At 34.0% G+C, this 12519-nt stretch overlaps 1 protein-coding gene across 1 annotated transcript; it reads left to right on the forward strand.

Moving 5' to 3' along the window:
- Positions 1 to 678: 678 nt before the first annotated feature.
- On the forward strand, positions 679 to 12417 carry LOC141814836 (delta(14)-sterol reductase). Its single transcript, XM_074702785.1, has 13 exons — positions 679 to 828; positions 914 to 1031; positions 1482 to 1552; positions 1707 to 1763; positions 2751 to 2842; positions 6153 to 6200; positions 7100 to 7220; positions 7300 to 7346; positions 8515 to 8596; positions 10223 to 10299; positions 10415 to 10534; positions 11791 to 11865; positions 11948 to 12417. Exons 1-13 carry the CDS (start codon positions 781 to 783, stop codon positions 12099 to 12101), a joined length of 1110 nt encoding a protein of 369 aa, XP_074558886.1. The 5' UTR covers positions 679 to 780; the 3' UTR covers positions 12102 to 12417.
- The last annotated feature ends 102 nt before the right edge of the window (positions 12418 to 12519 follow it).

Below are 12519 nucleotides of genomic sequence, written 5' to 3' on the forward strand. Positions count from 1 at the left end.
ATCGCTTCACCAACGGCCATGCACTGCTGTTGATATCTCTTGCACTGGTTTTCATATTTGTAGAATATTTGTCTAGAATGAGGAAACGCTCTCTTTGTTTAGAATATGTTTTTCTCTCTTGATTTTATTAATAAAATTTCAAATGTTTATAAAAAAGATGGTATCATTTTTCACATGTTCAATAATAATTTAAAGATTGATTTTTAAATATGTATAAATTATATTTGAGTTTATTCAGTAAATGAATAAATCATTTATCGGGATTAATTTAAATTATTAAAAAAACTAAATTAGGGATGGTTACCTAGCCATTAAAATGATAAAAGGATAATTATAGTTAAAATTAAATCATATATATATATATATATTATAATTTATTGGTAATTACTAATTTAGGCGATACCTGACCCCACCCGTTGGCACATGAGCGACTGAACCGCATAAAACTGGGAATAAAAATTCTATGAAAGAGGCCTCCATAGGACGTACCCATTCTTAGCCGTCAGATTAAGTAACGATTGGTCTCTACTGTCGATAATCCTTTTATTTCCAACGGTCAAGATTAAAAAGTTGTGATCGGACGGTTCGGAGAAGCCTCCATCGGAAATCACACGAAGGCCCCCGATCTGTGATATAAAACTGGAGCGCGCATTCTGCTACCCGAGTGCCAGAGTGAGACCTCGAGTCGAGGGCAGTAGTCGACGAACGAACCCTTCCTTTCTCCGATCTTCCGACTCCAGATCATCGAGAGTAATAGCGCAGAAGCAGCGACAGTGCGCCATGGAAGTGGAAGGTATTCTATCGGCTCTGATCCCTTCCTGGAGCTCCGTAAGTGCCATCTCCTGTCCTCGTCGCTCTGTCACTCTCTCCGCACAAGTTCGTGAAATTTAGTGGATATTTTTTTGATCTTCAGGTCGTTCTCCTCTTCTGCTATTTCGGGTACTTGGCCGTCGCCGGATCCGTACTTCCGGGCAAGATCGTTCCTGGCGCCGTTCTCTCTGATGGATCTCGTCTCCACTACCGATGCAATGGTACGCCTACCCTCGAACCCTTCGTCTGGGTTCCATTATTTTGGCGTACTTTCTCGTGTTCTCTTCTTTTAGGCCATTCTCGTATTTAAAACTCAGGTTTTGGTAGAAGAATAAATCCATTCAATTTATGCTTATTTTTGGTATGCCCACCAAGTGTTCATGAATAATGTCTTGTTGCTTATTTGTTTCCAATCTAAATACAGAGGATATTTATTGTTTAGCTGATCAATAGGAAAGCATTAGTAAGATCTGCACATCGCTACCCATTGGCGGTCCAAATGGCTGGAATGGTTTCTGGACCAACCAACGTATGCCAGTCTTTGTGGACCGTACTACTCGTTGAGCTAAAAATTAAACAACTATTTGTTTGAGATCTACCATCTCATGGAAATCAAATCATGACAATAATTCTTGTTTTCTTCTCCTTTTCATTTTCTGCATCCTTTTCAGGGCTGGTATCACTTTTGCTTTTACTGATACTTTTACAGACTGGTGTTTATATGAAGTGGATGCCCTCTACGGTATGTTCTTGCAATTAACTGTCGACAGGGGAACTTGTCTTTTGCATAAAATTATATCAACTATCGTATCTAGCAATTTTATATTGTTGCAGTATCTTAGTAATTCTGATGAATGAATAATTAAGATATTGTTTAATTTTGAAATTATTTGTAGGTCATAGCTGACAAAGGATTTGAGTTGCTATCCACAACTTTTATCTTCAGCCTGATTGTAAGTGTGCTTTCAGTAAGGAAAAAACCTGTTCTAATTTTTGTCAGTACATTTGCACTATGATGATTATTTAGTCATCTATTTCTGAAAAATTCTTGACAAGGTATGGGTGTGATTTCCTGTCTATATTCTGAGCATTTCGAGTTCCTGTACATTACTTGATCATCATGGGAGCTTAGTGAGTGTGGTGGTTCCTGAATGTGATACTTTTGGTTTCAATTAGTTTTATTACTGTACTATCTTCTGTTAGGTTTGAGGAGTAAAGAGAGAAAAAGGATTCTGAACTTAATTAAAGAGATCTAGACGACTAACATACAAGTACAACACTATATAATGCTTGGTGGTGTAATAAGGTCCACGTAGCAAATTCCAAGTAGTTGGGCCATATGACATGACCACTTACCAGTGGTTGCAGCTCGCCATTTGAGGCAGCAGTGGCAGTGAAGGTATTGGCCGGGGAGTGGGAGACAGAACATTAAAGAGAAAAAAAATGAGATAGGTCTTCTGTGATTGCACAGGTGGATAATATTAAATTGAGTTTTTTTTAAACAACACTTGTTCTTTGGACCATTACTTGACTAATCATGCAAACAGTGATGCCTATTGACGAAGTAAGTTTTCCCACATAATGTGATTTCTTTATTCAGCTAGGAGTGGTACTTTGCTGTAAGGATGGTTAAGTTGATTTTGTATCTTAGATACTGAGTCCCTCATAATCTCATAACAGGAGCCTATGTAACACATTTTGTTTGACCACTTAATTTCATTCTTTCTCAATTATGATATAAATTATGGGAGCAAGGAATCTAATTTTCTAGCTCACTTTATGCGGGAAACACATCCATTCATTGAAACCAGAAGCAAATGACGCCCCTGATTTTGCATCCATCTTTATTCAAATACCCTATAGGACTATGAATAATTGAAATCTGATTATTGATTATTCATGTTCCTGCTTAAGATGTATATTTATTGGCTTTGTTCCAGGTTTCCTTGATTCTGTATACCACTGGTCTCAAGTCAATGAATCAGAGTTCTTCTTTGAGACCACATGCTACGGGAGATTTTGTTCACGACTGGTATTGTGTAGTCACTGTTCATCTTATGTAATCTTTGTAATTTACTCATACCTGCTACTTGGAGGGATAAAAAGCTAGTTTTTTTTTTGTTAAATTTGACTAATTTTGCTTTAAAGGGAAGTAACAAGCTTGTGCAAGAACCATGACTAATAATTTGAACATATTCCATAACCTTTTAAAATACTACCATGTTTTTTCTATGTCCATATGCACATAAAGCTGTGCCTATATTCTCTTTCAATATCGCCATCGAAAATTAATTAATGGAAAATTGTGGTGAGATGTTTTCCCTCTTAAGATAAATTTAGTTGTTATTGGATTCAAAATACTATCTTGTTGATGATGGTTTTGATAGACATCTGAACTGAGAGTGAATTTTGATATAGTATATCAAACACAAATCATCTTTGTCACCTCCTGTGAATATTGCTTGTGTTACTTGCAAAGTTTTTACATAATAGTACCCTTGATATAAACCTTTAATCACAAGTTTTAAAACTAGTGGGGGTGTGATAACTGATTTTCTTTTAATTAACATTAGATCAACTCTAAGTATCTTTTAGTATTAGATGAATCATCAATTATTTTCAAGTTAAATCTCCTTAATATATGTTATTGGTAGATAATATTGTACTGATTCACAAGATGTAAATACAATAACAACATCCAAGTCTTATTCCACTAGGTGGGGTTGGCTATATACATCCTTTGATATCATTGGACTCTATCCCCTACTATATCATCATTTATACTTAAATAAATTTTATCTTATTTTATTGTTGCTAACCAAGTCTTTTTTTGTCTTCCTCTTCCTCGTTTGATATGCGTATTTGTTATAGTTTCACATCGCCTAACTGAAGCATTTATTGATCGTCTAAGTACATGTTTGTATCATCTTAAACGTGTTTCTTGGAGTTTTTCCTCAATAGATGTAACTCCAACTTTCTCTCTAATACTCTCATTTCTTTTGCTGTTCATCCTCGTATGTTCACACATCCACCTTAACATCTTCATCTCTATAACTTTCATCTTCTGTTCATATGCTCGTGTTATAGTCCAACATTTAACGTCATATAGCATAGCAGATCTAACCGTCGTTTTGTAGAACTTTCCTTTTAAGTTTTAGTGGTACTTTACGATCACATAAAACACCCGACACTCTCCTCCATTTCAATCGTTCTAATTGTATTCTATGTAAGACATCTCTCTCAATCCCTCTATCATTTTCAAAAATGATCCTAAAGACTTAAAGCTTTTAGTTCTAGGCAACTTGTCATCTTTTATTTTAATAATTGTTTCATTACGTCTAATATTACTAAACTTAAATGTTATATATTCTATTTTTACTCTACTAAATGTAAAATCTTTCACTTTTAGTGTTTCCTACTAAGATTCTAGTTTAGCATTTACTTTTTCACATGTCTCATCTACTAAAATAATATCATCTACAAATAACATGCACCATGGTACTGTGTCTTGAATGTGTCCAGTGAGTTTGTCTATGATTAGTGTAAAAAGATAGGAACTTAGAGTTGATCCTTGATGTAACCTTATCTTTATTAGAAATACATCAGTTAATTCATCGCGTGAAGTCTCACTTTGGTCGTTACATTTTCATACATATCCTTAATTAGTTCAATATATACTACGTTAACACCTCTCTTTTTTAGAATTCTCCATATAATTTCTCTTGGGACTCTCATAAGTTTTTTCTAAGTCGATGAATATCATGTGTAGATCTTGTTTTTGCTCTCAATATTTTTTAATTAGTTGCTTGAAAAGATGTATAACTTCTATTATCGATTTTTCAGGCATGAACTCTAATTGATTTTCGATCATCGTGATCTTCTTCCTTAATATTTTTTCTATTACTCTTTCTTAAAGTTTCATAGTATGATTCATTAGTTTAATACCCCTATAGTTTGTACAATTTTGTACGTTTCCCTTATTCTTATATAAGGAAACTAGAGTACTTACCTTCCGTTGATCAGATATTTTTTTTTTCATTTTTAATGTCTTGTTAAATAATTTTGTAAGTCATTCAATATCTTGTTTCCCTAGACATTTCTATACCTCTGTCGGAATATCATCTGGTCCGACAACTTTTTCATTTTACATCCTATTTAAAGCTTGTTTTATTTCTGAAGTTTGAATTTTACGATAAAAATTAAAATTTCTATACTTATTTGACCTACTTAAATTACTTAAGTTCACCTAAACATTCATTAAAAAGTTGATGAAAATAACTCTTTCACCGCTCTTTTATTTCTCCATCATTTACTAGTACCTTGTTGTATTTATCTTTAAAACATCTTATTTGGATAAGATCTTGTCTTTCTCTCTCTCATTTTAATTATTCTATAAATGTCTCTTTCCTTTTCTTTTATATCCAATTTTCGATATAACTATTCAAAAGTTTCATCTTAGTTTTATTCATTACTTTCTTAGTCTTTTTCTTGGCTATTGTATATATTTTTAAGTTTTTCTCATTCTTACAAATGTATAAGTTCTTATAGGTTGTTCATTTTTTCTTCACTTTTTCTTGTATTTTCTCATTCCACCACCAAGATTCCTTCCTTGGTGGTGCATGATGTTTGTGCAGCGGAAGTATTTCAGATCACTAGAGAAGAGGGGTGAATAGTGACCTGCAAAATAAAAAAATTATTTCTCTTGCTAACAATTTAGAAGCCTCATGTGATCATCTTGTGCTCGGAGACAAGAATGCTAGACTTGTGGGCTTACCAACAAAGATAGAATAAAAATACTACTATATAAAGAAATTAGGCATAGTTCTAAGAGCATGTTCAAAGGTGCTCAATGGTTTCTTTAGTTGGATGAGTTGAATCAATTAGAGATGGATGTGCATGGGGTAGCGAGAGGCCAAAGGAGACTCTAGATAATGCATTAAAAAATAATTTAATTGATTTTAGTATTACTAGTGATTCAACTTTGCATGAAGTGTAATGGAGAAGATCCATGTATCCCAACCTAAATAATTAAGTGCTTGTTCTCTTCTGGTGCTTATACTTCTCCTTTGGAATTTCACTAGTTGAGCACCCAATGTGCTAAAATTATAGCTTCAGATCTCAATGATGGGGTAAGATTTCATGCTATCTTGTTCCTTTGCTATTTTCCTTATGCTGAACTTTCTTAATGTGTGGCTCTTTTCTAGATTAACTTGCTATCTCCACTTATATGTCAATGTTTTTCTAAGAGATGAAAAACCTACATTGCTTTCACAATGATATATTTATCCAACTTCCCTCTGCAGAATACTTGTTGATGCCTGTTATTTATGGTTTTTAATCAGGTGGTTTGGGGTGCAACTTAATCCTCATTTTTTCGGAATTGATCTCAAGTAAATTTCTTTGTTCTTTATTTTACAAGTTTTTCCTATTTGTTGGCATGATGTATACCAATCCTTATGAGCCACTTTATTATGAATCTTCTTCATATAGCATTGCCTAAAGTTCAATGGAGGATAACATTGATGTAATTGACCCCAGATAGCTGGGACTATCACAGCTTATTGATGACGATGGAAGATATTATGCCTTAATAAATAAAAAGAGAGACTAAGCCTTTTTGTGTCGGCAATTAACAGTATTTCCTGAGGGACTTGAACTCTTCTTAAGTTTAGTGATGCTCAACTGTGATGTACCATCCAGCTCTGGGGTCAACTACATCAATTGTTTGTGCCATGTCACCAAGGAAATCTATAATCTTTTACTAGTTAAAGCTGGCAAAAAATGTCTTGCTTTTGTATCCTTGGTTCTGACTACAACATCTTGAAACATATTAAATATGTCTTTTGTTCCCACAAGAAAACAAAGTGATCTCTGGCCTTTTTTGAACTCATCTTGTGATTAAAGTTCCTTGATAACTTGAATAAAGTATGTTACTTGATTAGGACTTGAACTAGAGTGTTGCCGTTTGCATATATTTGAGTAAAGAGGTGAAGGTGGGATTTGCCTAAAAGGTACATAGCTTAAGAAAATAAGAAGTATGTTCCTTTAGGTTCTCATCTTTGGCTTTAATTTCTTTGCACATTTCCGCTCTCGCATTTTGATTTGTTAGATTTAAATGTTACTCTCCAGATTTTCTTGGTCTGTAATCATAAGTGTTTTCCTTTTTTCTTATTACCACACATATATCAAGCTAGCATATTGCAAAAGAATGGCTAATGTACTTTAAAATGTAAAACCACCAAGTCTCATGACTATTTCCTTAACAATTAAATCTTGTGTCTCTTTGTAGGTTCTTCTTTGTTCGAGCTGGAATGATGGGTTGGTTGTTAATCAATCTCTCTCTATTAGCAAAGAGCTATGAAGCTGGCACTGCAAATGTTTCAGTTATTCTTTATCAGCTATTTTGCACGGTACATACCATCAAATTTTGATGCTGTTGGTGTTTGCATTATCTGTTTTTGCTAATTCATATATTTCCCCTTCTTATAGTTATATGTTCTCGATTACTTCTTCTATGAAGAGTTCATGACCTCCACGTAAGTATCTAATCTGTCCTACACTTATTATTTGGAGCTTTCAGGTTCACTATCATTAAAGCTTAGAGCCTGTTTACTTGCACACATATGGTGCATAGTGCATACTCCAATGATTAACTGCCAAGGACTTCAATTTTCTAAATGTCAAAAAAACTTCTTCAGAGCATCCCTATCATCCATACGTTTATAGACATTAGAAAATCTATTAGAGATAGTCTAGTGTAAGACATACCTTGTCTTATGCCTAATTTTACATAGAATTAGTCATGTTCGGTCTGTATATAGATGAATTTGGATCCTATTTGATAATGAATAAGGTATCCACGTTCTAACTTGGTATGACAGCCCGCTCAGTTGCCCATTATATCCTTTCCAGTTATATCCTCCTTCCCAACCTGTGTCACTACTGTTGCCTCAACCCACTTGCTTCTCCCTTTTCCCTTGTTCTGCTTACCACAATCCTGGCAGACAATCATCTCTCCTTTGTTTATCCCCAGTTTTCCCCACCTTCTGTTTCCATTGCATCCACTGAAGACTAATTCCACAGTTCTGATCCCTTATCTCTCTTCAACAGTTCCCGTAGAAATTTGATCCCCATCCACTCCTCAGATAGTTCCTAAAAAATAAATTATTGACATCTTTCTGTTACTCAATTTATGGTTTTGTGTAAGGAACCATATTCTAACCTGAGGGGCAATGTCAAAAAAATATTAGGGATAATCTAGTTTAGTTTTATGCCTAATTTCATATCATGTTTAGGTCTATAAATATATTAACTTTAATCCTATTGATAATATAACTATAGATAATTGAATATCTTATGTGTCGTGATTATCAACCCATGATTATTTGGTGTCTCTTTATAAATTGTGATGCTTCAAAGGATAATTATAACAGATATAATAAATTAATTCAATTTCTGTATTTAGGAGGATTCTGGAGGTATAAAACAGAACACGCATGTACCGGTTGATTTTTTTTTAATCACATTTTGGCTGTAGTTATTTTCATATACATGTAAAGAATGGGAATGCCCCCATATTGGCAGTGTTACTTTTTGAGATCCTATCATGAATGTTTTCTGTTCTATCCTGACTTGTTATTATTTCTGTGTGAATCTTGATCATTATGTTAATTTCTCATTTTTGGTCGTACTTTTACTTTATAGATGGGATATTATAGCCGAAAGGTTGGGCTTCATGCTGGTATTCGGAGATTTAGTCTTTATTCCCTTCACTTTCAGTATCCAGGCATGTTACAACTCAGTTTCACAATGCCAGAACTATGTTTATCACTTTGAGAATGGAAACTGTTAAGGTGTAATGATTTGGCATGTTGTCCATGCTCAGTACATGCCCTGATGAATTGATAATTTTATTAGATTTGCAGGACACCCAAAAGTACCAATCTTTTTGGGATTCATATTTAGCTTTCTTGTCTGAGTATGCTGATATTTTTAATAAGATCCTTTTTAAATGTTGAATTATCTCTTTTCCTTTAACACTGTTAATTTCTGTTGGTTAATAATAAATCTTCATATCTTCACAATGTGAAACTCCAACTTAAACAAATACAAATGGTTTCATTAAAACAATCTTATATATGAGTGGGGCGCTCATGTAAATCTTATTTTGTATCTGGCTAGATGGCAAAGTTTGGCAAGTTTGTTTTTGCTCAATGCTGGAAGCGTAAATCTGAAATTGTTATAGTGAGAGAATTTCAGGGTAAGAGAAAATTAAGGTAGAGAATGTCACGACGTATCCTAGTTCTTACCCTGTTTTATCCTTCATGTGTAAGTTTAGAAATAAACAAAAATCTTAATGCACCCATTTTGTGTATGTATTTGACATTTTTTTATGATTTGATGTCTATTATGATTGGCACTCAGAGTAAGTTGACATCTTGACTGTCAGCCTCATCTTCCTTTTGATGAGAGTATCTTCCGATTCAATAGAAGTTTCAGGAAATTTTGTTTCACAATAGATGCTACAGATGGGTTTCAATTAGCTGTATCATGAGTTAGATGTACTAGTTTGATATTGAGTCTGAATGAAGTAAGGCAAAGACATTTAACTCTTCTGAAAAGTTCACTTCAAATAGGAAATATTTTTCAAGGGATTCTATTTCATGATAGACACTACAGAAGGTGTTTAATTACATATCTGTCACAAGTTAGATAGTGATTAGTTGGACTCTAAATGAGAATCTGAATGAGTTAAGGCAAAGGCATTTAACTCTTCTCCAAAGTTCAATTCCAATCGGAAATAGTTGTCATCTTTTTGGAATGGAGATGAAATCTGATTTTAGCTTTTTTTTCAGATTGGAGTGTTTGGTGAAGGTTCTGAATAAATTGTGATTGGTTGAATTTCCCTGAAATGGCAAGAATTATCACAAGTTTGTGTACATTTCCAATCTCAACATTGTGAAATACAGTTGAATTGTTTGTGGGAAATGAAAACTAGTCTGGAATAAGCTAAGTATGGGCCAAGTGTATCAGACTCTACCTGTAGAATCTTGGTTAAAATTTAACCATTTTCAGTCAATTCTTTGCTTTCTCCTAATTCAGAGTTGGTCTTGCAATCATACCTATTGGGTGGCACATAGATGAAGGATCCAGAAAAAGGAAAAGAGAGTTTAATCATATATTATTATCAGATGATTATCCAGTTGTTTTTTTTAACAAGATGATGATATTTGACCAATCTGATTTAACCATTTATATACAAATTTTGCTGCTGTTTTTTCCTGATACAATAGTTTCACTGGTATCTAGCTTAACATATATCAATTACTGATGCCTTTCTTTAAGTTGTAAACTCAGTCTTATTTGGCGCAAATTATTAGATTAGAGTCTCCAACTTGGTCAATCTTGTCAGGGCTGGTGGCTTCTGAAAAACAAAGTTGAGCTGACAAAAGCTGCCATTGTTGCCAATTGCTTGGTTTTCCTGATTGGGTAAAGTTACAATTTTTTCCTTTTGGGAGAAAAGGTTTATAGTAAATCATATCATAGGAGATGGTGAAACTAACGTTGCTCAAGTTTGTATTGATTATTCTGAGGTATCATGCAGTTACATGATATTCAGAGGAGCTAACAAGCAAAAGCATGTATTTAAGAAGGATCCTAAAGCTCCCATATGGGGTAAACCTCCAAAAGTGGTTGGAGGAAAACTACTTGCTTCGGGTTACTGGTAAATTTGTTCAACTTCATTGTTTTGAATTTGTTTCAATTAATTCTGTTTAATTATCTGCAACCAGTTAAAATCAGAAACTTGATCGCATAGCTGCCGACGAGTCCTTAAATTTGCTTCTCATGTAATTTAGAATGGATCTTCACTCAGATAAATATTGTCATTTCCTTTTTTCTGGTGTATGTTATATATCTACAGCTTTGTGTTTGTTGTTTAGCTTTGCAGTTGCAGATTGACTATAAATTCCTTTGACTTTATGAAATTGTGAGGATTTTACTGGTGGAATGTTATATATCTAAAAGTTTGCACTTGTAGTTAAGCTTCACAGTAGCATATTGACTATAACTTGCATCAATGTTTATGAAATTATGAATTTTTACTGGTGCAATGTTATATATCCAAAAAGTTTGCGCTTTTAGTTAATCGTTGCAATAACAGGTTACTATAACTTCCATATTTATGAAATTATGAGGCTTTTTACTGGTGTAATATTACATATGCAAAAGTTTTTGCTTGTAGATCAGCTTCGCAGCAACAGATTAACTATAAGTTCCAGTGATGCCTATGTTGTGTGGTTTTTTACTCTGTGATGTTATATATCTAAAAAATTTGCACTTCTAGTTAAGATTTGCAATGATAGGTTACTATAACTTTCATATTTATGAAATTGTGATGCTTTTTACTAGTGTGATGTTATATATGCAAAAGTTTGCACTTGTAGTTCAGCCTTGCAGTAACACATTAACAATAACTTCTGTTTATGAAATTGCGAGGCCTTTTACTGGTGTAATATTATATAACTAGAAGCTTGCACTTGTATTTTAACTTTGCTAGATTTAACTATGACTTCCATTCATGTTCATGAATTGCAGGCCTTTTACTGAGATCCAGGAGATATAGAATGCATAAGTATACTAACTATTTAATTACAGTTCTCATGCATTCTGAAACCAAAAATGTTTGTTTGTTGCAAGGATCCACTTGTCTCACACTTCCAGGATATTTTATATGCTGAACTTCAATGTTCATATTACAAGTGGCTTTTCTTTCCTTTGTTTTTTTACGATAGCTGAATGGAATTAGTGGCTTACTTAATCCAAAATATTTCTGATTAGATGTTACTTTGGATAGTATATCCTTCTTGACTCCAACTTACTTCTATGGGAACACTAGTGCTAGATCCTACAGCTTACTTTTCTGCTGAAAATACTTTGTCAAGATTTCTGCTCTAAGTTTCTTAATCATCTCGTTTTCAGGGGAATTGCAAGACACTGCAATTACCTTGGTGATCTACTGCTTGCACTTTCATTCAGCCTGCCGTGTGGTGTAAGGTGATGATACCTGTTCAACCCCATCTAAGTTGTCAGTTACTAGAAGTAGATAGCAATGCTTGATTTATTGCTTTTCTTGCAGTTCTGCTATTCCCTACTTCTATCCTACATACCTCCTTATTCTACTGATTTGGAGGGAGAGACGAGATGAAGCCAGGTGCTCACAAAAGTATAAAGAAATCTGGGTAGAATACTGCAAGCATGTTCCATGGAGGATACTCCCATATGTGTATTAGGGATGCTAAAAAAATAGAGAGCTTGTTGAGGCGATACATATGTCAGCTTGCTACTATGGTGCAAGTGTGAAACATGGAATGGATGTTGCAACCTTTTTAATTTTTTGTGTTAAAGTAGACTGATGTTACTCATCAAGTTGTTTGCAGATGGGACACAATCCTCATGCTATGAATATTTGCTTATGATCGCATATTGTTTATGCAGAATCAAGTTAGTCCAGTAGGCTGCCTTTTGATTACTATAACTTGTACTGGGATTTGCTGTAAGATATGGTTCGCACTCAAATACCTGAGTTGCTTAGCGCAATTATGGATCTGTTTATTGTTTAACTACTCTTTCAGGGTTTTGCTGAATGTTTTTTTTTAATCTTGCTCCTCCTCTTTATGTTGAGACATCCTTATATTTCTTTCCTTATGT

Source organism: Curcuma longa, chromosome 21 (genome assembly GCF_044706935.1).
Source record: "Curcuma longa cultivar G26 ecotype Majalengka, Jawa Barat chromosome 21, ITB_CL_G26_1.1, whole genome shotgun sequence".
In the NCBI taxonomy this organism is placed as follows: domain Eukaryota; kingdom Viridiplantae; phylum Streptophyta; class Magnoliopsida; order Zingiberales; family Zingiberaceae; genus Curcuma; species Curcuma longa.